This window comes from Anolis sagrei, chromosome 11 (genome assembly GCF_037176765.1).
Source record: "Anolis sagrei isolate rAnoSag1 chromosome 11, rAnoSag1.mat, whole genome shotgun sequence".
Lineage (NCBI taxonomy): Eukaryota > Metazoa > Chordata > Lepidosauria > Squamata > Dactyloidae > Anolis > Anolis sagrei.
Window position 1 is genome coordinate 24,501,721 of NC_090031.1, and position 19,109 is coordinate 24,520,829.

General features: G+C 41.6%; 1 protein-coding gene across 2 annotated transcripts in view; it reads left to right on the forward strand.

Moving 5' to 3' along the window:
* USP32 (ubiquitin specific peptidase 32) overlaps positions 1-19,109 on the forward strand; it is a 152,799-nt gene that overhangs the window by 116,287 nt on the left and 17,403 nt on the right. For both annotated transcript variants that reach the window (XM_060756995.2, XM_060756996.2), the window contains exons 17-29: positions 137-291; positions 2,801-2,882; positions 3,024-3,098; positions 5,119-5,257; positions 5,505-5,610; positions 6,626-6,799; positions 8,357-8,531; positions 9,897-10,048; positions 12,220-12,334; positions 12,504-12,715; positions 15,356-15,540; positions 18,525-18,611; positions 18,734-18,854. In XM_060756995.2, coding sequence (XP_060612978.2) covers positions 137-291; positions 2,801-2,882; positions 3,024-3,098; positions 5,119-5,257; positions 5,505-5,610; positions 6,626-6,799; positions 8,357-8,531; positions 9,897-10,048; positions 12,220-12,334; positions 12,504-12,715; positions 15,356-15,540; positions 18,525-18,611; positions 18,734-18,854 — 1,778 coding nt within the window. The remainder of the gene's footprint in view (positions 1-136; positions 292-2,800; positions 2,883-3,023; positions 3,099-5,118; positions 5,258-5,504; positions 5,611-6,625; positions 6,800-8,356; positions 8,532-9,896; positions 10,049-12,219; positions 12,335-12,503; positions 12,716-15,355; positions 15,541-18,524; positions 18,612-18,733; positions 18,855-19,109) is intronic.

Consider the following 19,109-nt stretch of genomic DNA (forward strand, 5'->3'; position numbering starts at 1 on the left):
AAGCCTGGCTCATTGCTGCCTGGGGGAATTGGAAGTTTTAGCTGTTCAGCTTAAGCTAGCCAAGAATAGTGGAGTACTATATTACTCTGTTGGGTATTTTCTCCCATTTTTCACTGTCTTTGCCCTCCTTGTACAGGGAACGTCCCCTCGCCCAGTGCCCCCTTAAAGCGGGTCTTGGCCTACACGGGTTGCTTTAGCCGCATGCAGACCATCAAGGAGATCCACGAATATCTCTCGCAGAGGCTGCGGATCAAAGAGGAGGACATGCGCTTGTGGCTGTACAACAGCGAGGTAAGAGCCGAGTTCCTGGAACCTAACACTCGCGATAAGTGAGGGAACACTGTACTCCAAAGCATTGCCTTCTGCATTTCATATTTATTGTATATACTGAAGTATAAGCCAACTCAAATATAAGGCACCTAATTTTACTGGGAAACTGGGAAACTGTGTTGACTCGAGTATAACCCGAGCGTGGGAACTGCAGCAGCTACTGGTCAATTTCAAAATAAAAATAGACATCAATAAAATCACATTAATTGAGGCATCCGTAGGTTAAACGTTTCTGAATATTTACATAAAACTGTAACTTCAGGTAAGACTGTCAAGCTCTGATTAAACCATTATTCTCACCTTCTTCGATCTAAATGTGCTTAGGCATCCTTCCAATAATAATAAAGAAAGTGAAATAATCAATGTAATAAAAATAATAATAGAGTAAAATAATGGAAATGTAGTAATAACAGTAATAATAGAATAAAATAATCCATGTAATAATAATAATAATACTACAGTAAAATAATATATGTAATAATAATAAGACAGTAAAATAATAAATGCAATAATAATACAGTAAAATAATAAATGTAATAACAGAGTAAAATTTACAGGATTTATTTATTTACAGTATTTAACAGTATTTACAGTATTTATTTACAGTATTTATTTACAGATTTATTTATTTACAGTCGCCTACGGGCTGAGAAAGGCAGTATACAAATACAGTAAATCTATATAAATAAAAATGTAATGTTCATTTGTGCAATTAACATAACTCAAAAACCACTGGACGAATTGACATGAAATTTGGACACAATACACCTAACAGTTCACCAAGTGTCTATCACCCCTAAAAACACACACACACAAAACCTCATCGGAGCAGACTTAAAAACCCCAAAAATATACCATGTATACATATACACATACACTCATATACACATGCACACATTTGTATGTATATGCACAAACACACACAAATATACATATATACACACACATACATATGCACACATACATGGACACATACATATATACATATAAACACGCATACACACATATATACACACAAATATGCATATAGAGAAGCACACACATATACACAATATGCATGTACACATATAAACATACAAATATATACACACGCACATATATACACCCATATATATACACACACACATGCAAACACACATATATACACACACACAAAACACATCTACACAGACTGGGCCACAGGAACGCATAGTAGGGGATGGCTAGTATTTACATAAAACTGTAATTTAAGGTAAGACTGTTCTTCCAATAATAATAAAGAGAGTGAAATAATCAATGTAATAAAAAAATAGAGTAAAGTAATGGAAATGTAATAATAACAGTAATAATAGAGTAAAATAATCAATGTAATAATAATAATAATAATAATAATAATAATAATACAGTAAAATAATATATGTAATAATAATAATAGAGTAAAATAATAAATGTAATAATAAAGTAAAATTGACAGTATTTATTTGTTTACAGTATTTAACCACCATCAGTCGCCTATGGACTGAGAAAGGCGGTATACAAATACAATAAATAAATAAATATTTATATTCCGCCCTTCTCACCCCGCAGGGTGGATCACAATGCACATATACATGGCAGACATTTAATGCCATAGACACACAACATATATAGACAGAGACACAGAGGCTATTTAACTTTCCAGGATCATGAAGGTATGCTTTTTGAATTCCGGCCACCGGGGGAGCTGTCTCTTCACCATCCACTTGTGACACCGATGGAGTACTTCCTCATTCTTTTGCACGCAGCTGGAGTGTTTTATGGCGTTGTACATTAGTTAAATTAGACTCCCCTACTTGACAGATGCAACTGTATTTCGGGCTGCAAAGGCCGACAGCAAGCTAGACAAATGGCCGGAAGCCTAGGCTGGCTTTGAATTCATAACCTCTCAGTCGGTAGTGATTTTAATGCAGTTGACTCCTAGCGCGCCACAACCCGGTTCATAGCTGCGCCACAACCTAGCTGCGCCACAACCCGGTTCATATTACATTATAAATGTAATAATGATTCTACTTATAGAGTAAAATAATACATGTAATAATAACAATAATAAATAGAGTCAAATAACAAATGTAATTATAACAATAATAAATAGAATAAAATAATAAATGTTATAATAATAATAAATAGAGAAAAATAATAAATGTAATAATAATAATAATAATAATAATAGAGTAAAATCATAAATAAACTTGACTCGAGTATAAGCCGAGGGGGGCTTTTTCAGCCTTAAAAAAAGGCTGAAAAACTTATTCTTGAGTATATAAGGTAGCTAGACTCAGCATTCTTCGAGACCTATCTCAAGTAATGGCTTCTCTGGGTAATTTGTGGCCTTCACTAAGTTGCTATCCAGGCGCTCTGATTTGCCATCCATCAGTGACAAGAGCCCAAAGATTGCTCGACTTGGAGGCAGGCTGTACGTTAAAGAGGATTTGACCCATTCTTCTCTTTGCAGAACTACCTTACGCTTCTGGACGATGAGGATCACACGCTGGAGTACCTGAACATCCAAGATGACCAACACTTAATTATAGAAGGTACGCAAAACGATGGAGTCGGTGACACAACTTCTTTTGAATCCCCAACCTGAAAAAGCGTTGCTGTTCGGCATATACTGACTTCCTAACTTTCTTTGCTGTCCCTCAAGTACATTTCTATTTTGTTGTGTCTTTTCACAGTCCGGAACAAAGACATGAGTTGGCCCGAGGAAATGTCCTTTATTGCAAACAGCAGCAAAATAGATCGGCATAAAGGTACGTGACGGTATCTCCTTTCTTGACCCCATATTCTGAATTACAAGCCGTTGTTGTGTTCTTGACCCCATATTCTGAATTACAAGCCGTTGTTGTGATGATCTTCACAGGAGAATCCAAAACCTTGGGCCAGGAATGTGATGAGAAACTTTAGAAAATCTTGGGATAAGGTCACTCCTTTCCACCTTCTACTAAGTCCTGAACCAGTGCTTGGCCGCTGTGACGGTCTGGATGAGGTCTGGATGAGGGCTGTGAGTCGCCCTCGGGCTTGAGATACAGCGGTATACAAGAATAGTAAATAAATAAATAAATAAATGAGGTTGAACAAACTTGTGCACCAGCTGCGCCTGTACCTTTGGAAGTCAGACGTGGTCCATGCTCTGGTTACATCCCGTATACGACAGTTGAATGAAAAGTAATGCATCCACTTTCATAACTTCTTAACAGATGGCAGTACTGGTATGCGGCAGGTACTGACTTGTTCAGCCTTAGCATTGAACAGTTGTGTTGTTAAAGTGAAAAGTAATGCCTCCACCTTCGTAGCTACTCAACAGATGGCAGTACTGGTATGTGGCAGGAACTGGCTTGTTCAGTAGACTCTCCTATACAGTTCGATTTTGGCAGGAAGCCTTAGCATTGAACGGTTGTATTGTTAAAGTGCAAAGTATGGAACCCTGCACAGACTGTTGGTCAATACGACTTAAGCAACTTACAGTCGTTGAATTCTTGACAGCAGAAGGTGTCACCCCAAAGAAGATTAATCAGAGAATGCAAGCTGTTTATGGTGATTGTGTTGATGTGAGTACTGTGCATCATTGGGCGAGTAAGTTTAAAGATGTTGAGGTGGGAACATCTGACTTGCATGACAAACAAAGAGTTGGATGTCCTGTGACAGCAACCACTGAGTTTCACAAGCAAAAGGTTGACAGATTGATTCAGGACGATCATCGTATCACTCAGAGAGAAATGTCAAGCATAATTGGCATTTCACAAGAACGTGTGGGTCACGTTATTGCTTTACTTGACTATCGGAAGATCTGTGCATGACGGGTACCCAGGAAGCTGATGCCTGAAATGAAAGAGCACAGACTGGATCTCACCTCCGTACGACATCCTCCATACAGTCCAGATTTAGCACCATCTGACTTCCATCTCTTCCCAACAATGAAAGAAGATCTGTGAGGACATCTTGATGCTTCTGATGAAGACGTTGAGAGAACTGTGAGACTCAGTGTCGACTTCTTCCGTGACGACTTCAGAAAACTTGTTCATCGTTGGCAGAAATATATCTAATTGTCTGGTTATTATGTCAAAAAGTGAATAGTGGTAGTTTTTTTTTTAATTGTGTCAGGAACGACTTGAGAAACTGCAAGTTGCTCCTGGTGTGAGAGAATTGGCTGTCTTCAAGGACGTTGCCCAGGGGACGCCCGGATGATTTTTGATGTTTTTATCATCCTTGTGGGAGGTTTCTCTCATGTCCCCGCATGAGGAGCTGGAGTTGATAGAGGGAGCTCATCTGCCTCTCCCCGGATTCGAATCTGCGACCTGTCGGTCTTCAGTCCTGCCGGCACAGGGCTTTAACCCACTGCGTCACAGTTGTAGTTAAAGAGCACATTCTAAGGATTTGGTTGTTGTAGGTTTTTTCGGGCTATATAGCCATGGTCTAGAGGCATTCTCTCCTGACGTTTCGCCTGCATCTAAGGATTATTTCTGTGATTTATTTATTAAAATATTCCCATCCAAACCCAAGTAATGAAGATGGAGGCATTACTTTTCATTCAGTCCTTTATTATTGTTATGTTGATTGTTTTTAATTTCACTTTTATGAATGTCTGGCATCAAATTGTGCCAATCTGCAACCTGCCTTTATTCGCCGTATGGCTGAGAAAAGCGGGCTATTAATACCATAAATAAATAAAATAAGTAAATAGGTTGCCATTGAGGGTTTCTCAGTGAGAACATGGGCGTTGGGCACTGAAAGGTGGTGTTGTCATTCTAATAACCCTTTTCTTCTTCCCAGTCCCTACGGAAAAAGGGGCCACGGGCCTGAGCAACCTGGGGAACACCTGCTTCATGAATTCCAGCATCCAGTGTGTCAGTAACACACAACCGCTGACTCAGTATTTCATCTCAGGCAGACATCTGTATGAACTCAACAGGTAACTTGATTGTCAGGAGGCTTTGAAACCAGGGGGACTAGAGCAGTTCTGCCCAGAGTGGAGAGCTACGAGTCTTGGAAGAGCTTCCATTGTAGCCAGTGTTTTCAGGGATGAGGAGACAGGAGAAGTAGAGGATCGCCTCTCTGAGGATCCCTGGGTAATATCCAGAGCGGTCCTTGGAATCTTTGACTTGTTTGTTTTGGAAAAGCAACAAAGAGCACTCACATGTGATAATCGTCCATTCTAGGACAAATCCGATAGGAATGAAGGGACATATGGCCAAATGCTACGGTGATTTGATCCAAGAGCTGTGGAGTGGGACGCAAAAGAACATCGCGCCTTTAAAATTACGGGTAAGAAGAAGTCAGGCGGTCCCAACCTGGGGGTCGGGATCCCCTGGGGGGGGGGGGTTGCAAATGGGTTTCGAAGACCATCAGAAAACACATACAGTATTCCTGCTTCTTGGCAGGGGGTTGGACAGGATGGCCCATGAGGTCTCTTCCAACTCTTTGATTCTATGATTTCCTCACTTATTGCGGGTGTTATGTTCCGGGACCACCGAGATAAGTGAAAATCCGCACAGTAGGAATGCTTTATCTATATAAATAAAAATATAATGTTCGTTTGTGGGATTAACAGAACTCAAAAACAACAGGAAAAATTGACACCAAATTTAGACACAAGACACCTAACAACCCAATGTATGTCCTTCACTCAAAAAATTGATTTTGTCATTTGGGATTTATAGTTCACTTACAATCAAAGAGCATTCTGAACCTCACCAATGATGGAATTGAACCAAACTTAGCACACAGTTCTCCCATGACCAACAGAAAATACTCGAAGAGTTTGGTGGCTAGTGTCCTTTGGTTTTGGAGTTGTAGTTAACCTACATCCAGAGATCACTGTGGACTCAAACAATGATGGATCTGGACCAAACTCTACACGAATATTCAATATGCCCAAATGTGAACACTGGTGGAGTTTGGGGACAATAGAATCTTGACATTTGGGAGTTGTAGTTACTGGGATTTATAGTTCACCCACAATCACAAAGCATTCTGAACCCTACCAACAATAAAATTGAGCCAAACCTCCCACACAGAACCCCCATGACCACCAGAGTGGGCCACAGCAACGCGTGACAGGGGACGGCTAGTCTATATAAATAAAAATGTAATGTTCGTTTGTGGGATTAACAGAACTCAAAAACCACTGGGGGAATTGACACCAAATCTGGCCACAAGACATCTACTAACCCAAGGAGTGACCATCACTCAAAAAAATTGATTTTGTCATTTGGGAGTTGTAGTTGCTGGGATTTATAGTTCACCTACAATCAAAGAGCATTCCTTTGCTTCCTTGCAGTGGACGATAGCGAAGTATGCTCCTCGCTTTAATGGATTCCAGCAGCAAGACTCTCAGGAGCTCCTGGCTTTTCTTTTGGACGGCCTCCATGAGGATCTGAACCGTGTTCACGAAAAGCCCTATGTAGAACTGAAGGACAGCGATGGGCGTCCCGACTGGGAGGTGGCTGCAGAGGTGAGTATCTACCATTTACATCTTCCAAAAAGTAGATACAGCTCGTGAATTTGCGTCGTACAAGAATTAAAAGTACGATTAAGTTATCTGTAGAAATAAGTCCTTTACCTTTATCCTTGCTGTATGTTGTTCCCTGTGTGTGTAAAAAGTCATTGAATGTTTGCCTCATTTGTGTATTGCAATCGGCTCTGAGTCCTTCCAGGGAGATAAAATGGAATATAAATAAAGTGTATTATTATTTGAAACACAACAAGAGGAGTACACAGCAGTCAAGATCGCTATGCTGGCTTTTGTATTTGGTCACACGTCAGACACTTCCCAAATGTCTAGGACTGTGTGATGTATGGGCTTGTTGCTGCTGCTGTTGTTATTGTTTCTCCTGCTGTTGTTATTGTTGTTTCTCCCACATCTTTTTCCTCCTAAACTCCTATCTATTATTATTATTATTATTATTATTATTATTATTTTACTGAAAAATATTATTATTATCATTATTATTTGATACACAACTTGATTGGTACATCAGACAAGATCGCTATTCTGGCTTTTGTATTCAATCACACATCGGACACTTCCCAAATGTCTAGGAATGTGTGATGTATTGACAGATTTTAGGAGTGGGTTGACAGGCCAGTAGGCCAGGATGCCTTGTATTCATATATGGTTTTACTGTATGTATGGGCAAGTGTGTATGTTTTGCATGCTTTGGTATGGTCAAAACTGACTAGTCAATAAAGAATTGTTGTTGTATTAGCAGATCCCAGCTGACAGATGGTAATTTTGTCAGTGCCGATTGTTTTCAAGTGCAGACCAAGGTCTTTAGGCACTGTACCCAATGTGCCAATCACGTCTGGGACGCCCTTGACTGGCTTGTGCCAGGGTCTTTGCAGTTTGATTTTTAAATCATCATATCGTGTAAAGTTTTATCAATTGCTTCCGGTCAATTCTGCTGTCACCTAAGATGTTGATGTGGATGGTGATGAAGATTATTATGACCTTTAAAATGTATGGGTTTGTTGCTGCTGCTGTTGTTATTATTATTGTTTCTCCCACATCTTTTTCCTCCTAAACTCCTATCTATTATTATTATTATTATTATTATTATTTTACTGAAAAATATTATTATTATCATTATTATTCGATACACAACTTGATTGGTATATGAAACAAGATGGCTATGCTGCCATTTGTATTCAATCACACGTCGGACACTTCCCAAGTGCCTAGGAATGTGCGATGTATCAGCAGATAATGTGTGCAGATCTCAGTAGGGTGGTCTTTTGCAGCTGACAGATGATCATTTTGTCAATGCCAATTGTTTTCAAGTGCAGGCCAAGGTCTTGAGGCACTGTACCTAGTGTGCCAATCACGTCTGGGATGCTCTTGACTGGTTTGTGCCAGGGTCTTTGCAGTTTGATTTTTAAATCATCATATCATGTAAAGTTTTATCAATTGCTTCCGGTCAATTTTGTTGTCACCTAGGATGTTGATGTTGATGGTGATGATGATGATGATGACCTTTAAAAAGAAAGATGTGAAAGTTCATTCTCTTTTCAGGCCTGGGAGAATCACCTGCGGAGGAACCGTTCGATTGTGGTGGACTTGTTCCATGGGCAGTTGAGATCTCAAGTCAAGTGCAAGACTTGCGGCCACATCAGCGTGCGCTTTGACCCCTTTAATTTCTTATCGTTGCCCCTCCCGATGGACAGCTACATGCACATAGAAATTATAGGTGAGGTATAAGAATACTTGGGTCCCCCTTTTCCACTCTGGGGATGTTATGGTTTTGCCTGGTTTTTTTCCCCCATCGTATAGCTCTGTGGAAATAATACTCCAACCTCCGCATGATTACAATGGTCCCTTGCTACTTCGCGGTTCGCTATTTGCGGACTCGCTGTTTTGTGGTTTTCAGTATGGATTTTCTGTATGGAGAGGCTGCCTCTGTGGATAAAGCCGAAGCCGAGGATTACACAAACAACACGTTCAAGGAGGGTTATGTAGTGTTTAATCATGTGGGGAGGGTTTATAAAGACTTACAATAGTGTATAACTACTAAAATAATGTATAAATCTATATATATATAAATGCTCTGGTCATAATGAGTACCTTAAAAACTATGAACAAAATCACACCAAATTTGGCAACAAAATGTCTCACAACACAAGGAGTGACCATCACTCAAAAAATTATGATTTTGTTATTTGGGAGTTGTAGTTGCTGGGATTTATAGTTCACCTAAAATCAAAAAGCATTCTGAACTCTATCAACAATGGGATTGAACCAAACTTGGCACACAGAACTCCCATAACCAACAGAATATACTGGAAGGGTTTGGTGGGCACTGACCTTGAATTTTGGAGTTGTGGTTCACCTACATCCAGAGAGCGCTGTGGACTCAAACAATAATGGATCTGGACCAAACTTGGCACAAGCACTCAATACACCCAAATATGAACACAGATGGCATTTGGGGGAAATAGACCTTGACATTTGGAAGTTGTAGTCACTGGGATTCACAGTTCACATACAGTCAAAGAGCATGCTGAACTCCACAAACAACAGAATCGGGCAAACTTCTCACACAGAACTTCCCACCCCATGACCAACAGAAAATACTTAAGGCCATCCAATCCAACTCTATCAAGACAAGAAAACGTAATCAAAGCCATCCTGACAAAGAGCCATCCAGCCATCAATATAGATAGATAGATATGATTCACACACAGAGATATAGTATCATAGATTTGAAAGGGACCCTTAAAGAAGGACAATGATATGTTGCATATTCCAGAGTAGACAAACCAGACACTCTCCACATCAACACTGACAAAGAAACAGCAAGAAATACTGTTTACCCACAAGCATAAAGGAATTACATATATTAGAAACCAACACTTTCTCATTATTTTCCAGATCAACAGACTGGGCCACAGCAACGCGTGGCAGGGGACGGCTAGTATTAAAATAAATATAGCTTCCCTACTTTGCGGATGTTCACTTTTTGCGGGTGGTCCTGGAACGTAACACCCACAATAAGTGAGGGAACACTGTACAAACTTGCGTTTTTTCAAGGGTGTTTTCTTCTCTTCTTGGCTAGTCACTAAGTTAGACGGCACGACCCCCGTTCGATATGGTCTGAGGCTCAACATGGATGAGAAGTACACAGGGCTGAAAAAGCACCTCAGCGACTTGTGCGCCTTGAAGCCGGAGCAGATCCTCCTCGCAGAAGTACACAGCTCCAACATCAAGGTAACTGCTGTTTGACTGTTTGCTATTCAAACACCTCGGGGTATTTTGAACTCCACTGACAACTGATCACAGGTGACTGTGTGGTCCATAAGGAATGTAGTGTTGTATGTCAGCCTGTGATTGCGTCTGATGTTTATGTTGATATTCATGATAGGAATGGGGATTTATTCGTTTATCATGTCAGGAGCGAACCAAAACACACACACACACACACAAAGTTTGCAAACTTGGTATTCTATTAAGCATCTTTTGTTTTTATATTGCTTTCAATTGTGTTGTTATTGGTTTTATCTGATGTTTTCATTGGTTAAAGTGTTTTATATGTGTGTTTTAATTGTAATCTTGGGCATGTCCCTTGTAAGCCGCCCTGAGTCCCCTAGGGGAGATGGTTGGCGGGGTATAAAAATAAAGTTGTTGTTGTTATTATTATTATTATTATTATTATTATTATTTTGACCAGTAGCTGGCCACTTGGAGTTCCTCTGGTGTTGCATGTGCATTGTGCATGTGTCAGGGCTCAGATTGCATTGTAGCATTGAATTTTTGCTATTGTTAACCGCTTTGAGTTGCCCGAGGGCTGAGAAAAGCGGTATATAAATGAAATAAGTAAGTAAATAAATAAATAAATAAATAGTTCATGGTCAGTGGTTTGCTCTCTTTCACACTCGCATGTCGAGGATTCCAATTTATGGCCCCATTTCTTAAGGTTGGCTCTGCATCTCATGGTGCCAGAGCGCAGTCTGTTCAGTGCCTTCCAAGTCACCCAGTTTTCTGTGTGTCCAGGGGGGAGTCTCTCATTTGGTATCAGCCATGGTTTTAGCCTGCCACTTTTGGACTCTCGCTTGCTGAGGTGTTCCAGCAAGTGTTTCTTTAGCTCTTAGAAAACTATTTCTTGATTTAAGCCATTGTCATGCTGGCTGATATCCAAACAGAGGTTTGGCCGGAGATGTCACTGCTTTGGTCTTTTCACTATTGGTTGCTACTTCCCAGCGGATGTCAGGTGGTGCAATACTGGCTAAACCAGGGGTCCTCAAACTATGGCCCAAGGGCCGCATACGGCCCTCCAAGGTCATCTAACTGGCCCTCGCTCAGGGTCAACCTAAGTCTGAAACGACTTGAAAGCACACAACAATAACAACAATCCTATCTCAAAGCCAAAAGCAGGTCCACACTTCCCACTAAAATACTACTACTACTACTACTACTACTACTAATAATAATAATAATAAAACTTTATTTGTACCCCGCTACCATCTCCCCAAGGGACTCGGTGCGGCTTACATGAAGCCAAGCCCACAGCACATACAATAAACAAAAGCAATAACAATAATCAATACAAAACAGTTAAAATAAACTCAAAACAGAAATACACGATAAGCAATAACAATATCGCAACATACAGCATTTAGAAAACTTATGGCCGGGCCAAATGTAATAATTAAAATTTAAAATCAAAAAGTGCTGGGCATGAACAAGGTAAGACAAATTAAAATAGGGTTTTCAGAGAAAGATGAGGGCGCGCAGACAACCCTAAATCAATATTAAAGTACATTTGAGGACATATTGCTGAGAGTTTTCCTTATTCTGGGAAGGCTCACTGGAACAACCACGTTTTCAGGCTCCTCCTAAAGACTGCCAGCGTTGGGGCATGTCTGATGTCCCTGGGGAGTGAGTTCCAGAGTCGAGGGGCCGCCACCGAGAAGGCCCTGTCCCTTGTCCCCACCAATAGCACTTGCGATGGAGGTGGGAGCGTGAGCAGGGCCTCTCCAGATGATCAGAGAGATCGTGTGGGTTTGTACACAGTGATGCTAATAAGTTTATATTTATTAATTATTGTATTGTTTTAAGTGTTTTTTGCACTAGAAATAAGTTATGTGCAGGGTGCATATGAATTCATTCCTGTTTTTTTCAAACTATAATCTGGCCCTCCAACAGTTTGAGGGACTTTGACCTGGCCCTCTGTTTAAAAAGTTTGAGGACCCCTGGGCTAAAGAGTGTAATTTTCCTTTTATTGCTATTTATTGCTTTGGCTACATGTATTCCTAAATAAACTGCTTGCTCATGTTACTCAGCGGGTGTGGTGTCTAAAGTCAGAGGCGATTCTGCTCTGGAGTACGACATGTCGCGTGAGAAAGCGCTCCATAATATTAGTTCTCTTTCTCTTTTGAAAGAACTTTCCTCAAGACAACCAGAAGGTCCGGCACTCTACCAGCTCTTCTTTGTGCGCATTCGAGATACCGATCCCCGGGTCCCCCACGTCGACTTCTTCAAGTCCTGTTCAAACAGGTAAAATAAAAATATTTTGCAGTGAGGAAAAGGCAGGCTGCTGACAAAACAGCAGAAACCTAGTACAGAATTGCAACAAAGGCTACATTTGTCCCTGAATTGCTCTGCTGGACCCCACTCGTATTCTCCAGTGTAATTCTGTCTCACGGATCCATCCATTTCTCTTTAGAATTCCACAACGGACAGCCGGCAAACGGGATGCTCGGGGGGCTGATGAATGGGGACCTTTCTCGACCCACCTTGATCCCGAACGGGATGCCGAACACGGTGGTGCCCTGCAGGATGGAGAACGGCTTCTCCAACACGATACCCAATGGTCACGCGGTCTTACCTTCCGACAGCCCCTTCATCGGCTACATCATTGCGGTGCACCGGAAAATGGTTAGTGGGGAACCAACACAACAAGATCTTTTGTTGTTTTTCAGTATAGTCGAGAGTAAAGTCCAAACTTTGTAGGTTTTTATCCCTTGGAATTCCAAGACTTTGGTAGGATTGAAGCTTTGGTTTACAGCGGTCCCTTGCTATTTCGCGGTTCGCTTTTGGCGGACTCGCTGTTTCATGGTTTTTCAATATGGACTTAAGAGTGTTTGTCTGTATGGAGAGGCTGCCTCTGCAGATAAAGCCGCAGCCGAGGATTACGTGAACAACACGAAGGGGTTATTTATTTATTATTATTTACTTTGCTTATATACCGCTGTTCTCAGCCCGAGGGCGAATCACAGTGGTGTACAACATAGAAAGGACAGGTTCAATTCAAGACACAATCTAAAATATCAATCTAGCAATAACCAAAAACATCATCATCAAAAACATCGACAGTATCAGTAATACAAAAAGCCATTCTCGTCGTCTCATCATTTGAACCACAATCCAGTATCATTTTCCGTTGTTCCATTCCTGTCGTCATTACCAATTATTGCACTTCTTGTTCGAACGCCTTCTTGAACAGCCAAGTCTTTAATTTCCTGCGGAATATCACCAGGGAAGGAGCCAGTCTGATGTCCACGGGAAGGGTGTTCCACAGCCGAGGAGCCACCTCCGAGAAGGCCCTATCTCTCGTCCCCGCCAGGTGTGCCTGTGAGGCAAGCGGGATCGAGAGCAGGGCCTCCCCGGATGATCTCAAAGTCCTGGTGGGCTCGTAGGCCGAGATGCGGTCAGATAGGTATCTTGGTTATTAGGGCTGGGCGGTTTTGTTCGTTAATTTCGTAATTCGTTATTAATTCGTTAATTTTTTTATAACGAAGCGATATTGAACTATTCAGGAGCAACTAAAAATCAAAACGAATTTTTCAATTCGTTTCGTAATTGTTTCGAAATCATTTCGAAATTGTTTCGTTGTTATTTCCACATGTCTGGTGCAAGTTTTATAGTTGTTGTTTGTTTTATCAGTGAAAAAAAATATAATTATCACACCAACAGTCAACAACAGAGGGAGAGGGAAGCTTCAGAAGTTCCCCCTGTCCCATTTGGAGGTTTTTTTAGCATATTGCGCGGTCGCGTCCGCCATTAACCAATCGATTTGTAATTGTTTCAAAATTGTTTTGTAAATTTCCGAAATTTCGTAAATTTTGAACTTTTTTTAAAAGAAAAATTTCGGAATTCTTTTAAAAATCGAAACGCAAAAACCCCTTAAAAACGAATCGAGTTTAGAAACAAATTTTTCCGTGGTTGCCCAGCCCTATTGGTTATATAGTGTATAACTGTGTGGGGAGGGTTTATAAAGACTAAGGTAAAGGTTGTCCCCTGACATTAAGTCCAGTTGTGTCCGACTCTTAGACTCTGTGCTCATCTCCATTTCTAAGCTGAAGAGACGGCGTTGTCCGTAGACACCTCCAAGGTCATGTGGCCGGCCTGACTGCATGGAGCACTGTTACCTTCCCGCCGGAGCAGTACCTATTTGATCTACTCACATTTGCATGTTTTTGAACTGCTAGGTTGGCAGAAGCTGGGGCTGACAGTGGGAGCTCACACCGCTCTCCAGATTCAAACCTGTGACCTTTCGGTCAACAAGCTCACACTTGAAATAAAGACTTAAAATAGTGTATAAATACTAAAATAATGGAGCCCCCAGTGGTGCCTGTGGGTTAAACCACTGAGCTGCTAAACTTGTTGACTGAGAGGTCGCAGGTTCAAATCTGGGGAGCGGAGTGAGCGTCCACCACAAGACCTTGGAGGTGTCTACGGACAACGCTGGACAACGCAGTTCGAAAACATGCAAATGTGAGTAAATCAATAGGTACTGCCCCGACTGGAAGGTAACAGTGCTCCATGCAGTCATGCCGACCACATGACCTTGGAGGTGTCTACGGACAACGCTGGCTCCTTGGCTTAGAAATGGAGATGAGCACCAATCCCCAGAGTAGGACACAACTGGACTTAATGTTAGGGGAAAACCTTTACCTTTCTCTACTAAAATAATGTATAAATATTAAAATAAATGTAGCGTCCCTACTTCACAGATTTTCACTTTTCGCGGTTGGTCCTGGAACGTAACACCGATGATAAGTGCTTGCCCTTTGCTACTTGATTTCCATCACATACTTGTACTTTTGCTCTCAGAGGCTGGGCAGATATGTAGAGGAAAGACATTGGGAGCCACCTTGGGTGCCATTTAGGAGAAAGCAGTGGTTCTTTGTGTTGTTTTGACTCAAAGCTCCCTGCTTGAGCGGTGATGGCACGATCGTCAGCATAGATGCAACTCTCTGTCCCTTTTGGCAGTGGCTGGGCATTTGTGTAAATGTTGAGCATTGATGAGCAAGCACACTCCCCTGAGGTAGTCCGTTCTTCTGTTTTCGCCATCTGCTTCTCTGTCCCTGGAACTCAACAAAAAAGCTCCTGTTTTGTAGCAGACTTCCTATGAAGCGGGTGAGGTGGTAGTCCTATGTGATATTATACATTATTCTCAGGAGGAGGCAAGAAGACAGCTCCTGTGATCTGCTGCCTTTCAAAGCCATCTTCTATTTGAATACCTTTGTGTGTCACTCTTGATGTCTTTGAAATAACTTCCAATGTCAATCGCAGATGCGGACAGAGATGTACTTCCTTTCGGCTCAGAAGAACCGGCCCAGCCTCTTTGGCATGCCCCTGATTGTTCCCTGCACCATTCACACGCGGAAGAGGGACTTGTATGACGCCGTATGGATCCAAGTGTCCCGACTTGCCAGCCCCCTCCCTCCCCAAGAGGCCAGTAATCATGCCCAAGACTGGTGAGTTTGAAAGCAAGATTGAACTGTCCCGAAGCCCCCTCTCTCTTCACTCTGGCCCAGAGTGGCAGTTGGTGCTGGAGGGAGGGGTTCCCAACTTGTTGGCCTGATAGGTGCCTTGTGTCCAAATTTGGTGTCAATTCATCCAGTGGTTTTTGAGTTGTGTTAATCCCACAAACGAACACTACATTTTGATATATATAGATTATTATTATAAAGTAATTATTGGTACTATATTATGTTTATGGACCCTATACTTCCTCTTACGCAGATAGTTTAGTGCTATTCTTTGAAATATGGTAAATATTCAAAAACATTTAACCTACTGATGCCTCAATTAATATAATTGTATTGGTCCCTATTTTTATTTTGAAATTGACCAGTAGCTGCATTTCCAATCCTCGGCTTCTACTAGAGTCAATACATTTTTCCCAGTCTTTTGTGGTAAAAATAGGTGCCTCGGCTTATATTCGGGTTGGCTTATACTCGAGTATATATGGTAATAATAAAAATCTTTGTATGTGCCTCCAACTCTTCAACACTATTTATTTATATTTACGACATTTATATGCCGCCCTTTTCACCCCAAAGGGGACTCAGAGCGGCTTACAAGATATATAAACATACATTATCTTATATTATTAGCATAGTACAATATCAGTTTTAAATATTACTATATTGCACTATACCATTATATTGTAATATTATTAGTAATATTACATGTAATATAAATATATAATTATAATATCATATTATTATTAGTATATTATTGGTATTCTCATTCCAGAAGCGACTTGCAGTTTCTCAAGTCGCTCCTGACACGATTAAAAAATAATAATATTAGTATTATATTGAATTACATTATAATATTATAAATTGTAATATAAAGGTAAAAGGTAGTCCCCTGACATTAAGTCCAATCATGTCTGACACTGGGGTGTGGTGCTCATCTCCATTTCTAAGCCGAAGAGCCGGCGTTGTCCGTAGACACCTCCAAGGTCATGTGGCCGGCATGACTGCATGGAGCGCCGTTACCTTCCCACCTGAGCAGTACCTATTGATCTACTCACATTTGCATGTTTTCGAACTGCTAGGTTGGCAGAAGCTAGGGCTGACAGCGGAAGCTCATGCCGCTCCCCGGAATCGAACCTGCGACCTTCCGATCAACAAGCTCAGCAGCTCAGTGCTTTAACCCACTGCGCCACCGGGGGCTCCTTAAATTGTAATATACATATATAGATATGTATATATCTATAGCAGGCATCCTCCACTGTTTGGGCCTCCAACTCCCAGAAGCCTGAACGAGCTTGTTCAATAATATTAATAATAATAATAATACTTTATTGGAGCCCCCGGTGGCGCAGTGGATTAAAGCACTGAGCTGCTGAGCTTGTTGATCGGAAGGTCGCAGGTTCGATTCCGGGGAGCGGCATGAGCTTCCGCTGTCAGCCCTAGCTTCTGTCAAATTAGCAGTTCGAAAACATGCAAATGTGAGTAGATCAATAGGTACCGCTCCGGCGGGAAGGTAACGGCGCTCCATGCAGTCATGCCGACCACATGACTTTGGAGGTGTCTACAGACAACGCTGGCTCTTTGGCTTAGAAATGGAGATGAGCACCACACCCCAGAGTCAGACATGACTGGACTTAATGTCACGGGACTACCTTTACCTTTTTACCATCTCCCCAAGGGACTCGGTGCGGCTTACATGAGGCCAAGCCCACAACACAACAATAACAAAGCAAAAACAACAATAGTACACGCAGTAAATAAAAGTCATATTAGCAAATAAACAATAAACATTAACAATAGCACGATGACATTTAAAAACTTATGACTGGGCCAAATGTAATAACTAAAATTTTAAAATATGCTGGACATGGCAGGTAAAATATGATTAGGGTGAATTTTCGGGAAGTGATGGGCGTGCAAAAACAATCCTAGGTCGTTAATAAAGTGCATTTAAGGACAGATTGCTGGGAATTTCTTATTCTGGGAAGGCACATTGGAATAACCACGTTTTCAGACTCCTCCTAAAGACTGCCAAAGTTGGGGCATGCCTAATGTCCTTAGGGAGTGAATTCCAGAGACGAGGGGCCACCACCGAGAAGGCCCTCTCCCTCGTCCCCACCAGTCACACCTGCGACAGAGGTGGGAGTGCGAGCAGGGCCTCTCCAGATGATCGGAGAATTGTCAGGAATTCTGGGAGTTGAAGGCCCAAACATTTGGAGGGCCGCAGTTTGAGGATGCCTGATCTATAGCCACCCCATCAATTTCATAGGGTTTTCTTAGGCAACAAATAGTCAAAGATAGAGCCTGTAGCACCAGGTATTCATTGGAAGTTTCGTATCCAAGTCCTATTGATGCTGCTTAGCTTCCAAGATCAGACAGGGTTTGGAACCCAGAGTACAGACAAGGGAGGAACCTTCCTAACATCCTTAGCGAGGAAGTCCTAAAGTGTGGAAGTCGCCTTAAAAAGGCCCTTCCTTGTGTTTGCACCAAACATACCCCTGAAGGCAGTGGGATAGAGAGAAATCCTTGCTTACAGACCTTAAAATTCAAACAGGTTCATATGGGATATGATATGGTCTTTCAAATAACCTGGGACTAAGATGCACTCAGTTGGGACTTTGCGCATCAACATAATAATAAATGCGCCGCGGTGCTATTGTTAATGTTTTTGCCTGCTTATGAGTTTGTTGCTATTGTACAGGGTTAGTCAAAATGAATAGGCCAATATTACATAAATAAGTATTTCTTATTGGCCTATTCATTTTGACTAACCCTGTATTGTTGTTGTTGTGTTTTACTGATGTATTTGGGCTCGGTCTCTTATAAGCCGCACCGAGTCCTTCGGGAGATGGTAGCGGGGTATAAATAAAGGTTTATTATAATATTTATTTACTTTATTTCTATACCGCTTTTCTCAGCCCTCAGGCGGCTCAAAGCGGTGAAATAATAATGATCCATGTCTTTATTTTTCCCAGTGATGATAGCTTGGGTTACCAGTACCCCTTCACCCTGCGAGTGGTTCAGAAGGACGGCAACTCCTGTGCTTGGTGTCCCTGGTACCGGTAAGTGGCTCTCTCCTGAACTGGGAACAAACCTAGGGTGGTTGGCTGATGCTCTCCAGATGGTGGGGTGTTGACGAGGATTCATTTCCGCCCCACTTCTGTGTCCTCCCTTCCTTGTGTAGTTTTTGCCATGGCTGCAAAATCGACTGCACCGAAGAGAGGGCTCACATGGGCAACGCCAACCTTGCCGTCGACTGGGATCCCACGGCTCTCCACCTTCGCTACCAGACGTCTCAGGAACGGGTAAGAAATGGATCAACCAATACATTAATTGGTTAACGTATCATCAAATTTTAAATAAAAAGAGAATGGGTAACTCGAAATAAAATCTATAGAAGAAATAAAACAATTAAGGGAGAATACAACGTGGTTGCAATATTATCAAATCTACCAGGGATTTAAGGAAGACGAGAAAATGGGCTTTTGCCAAGACAAAGGCCTATGGGACATAATCTTAAGGAAAAGTAAAAAACTAATTAAAATCCTGTATCAACAGCT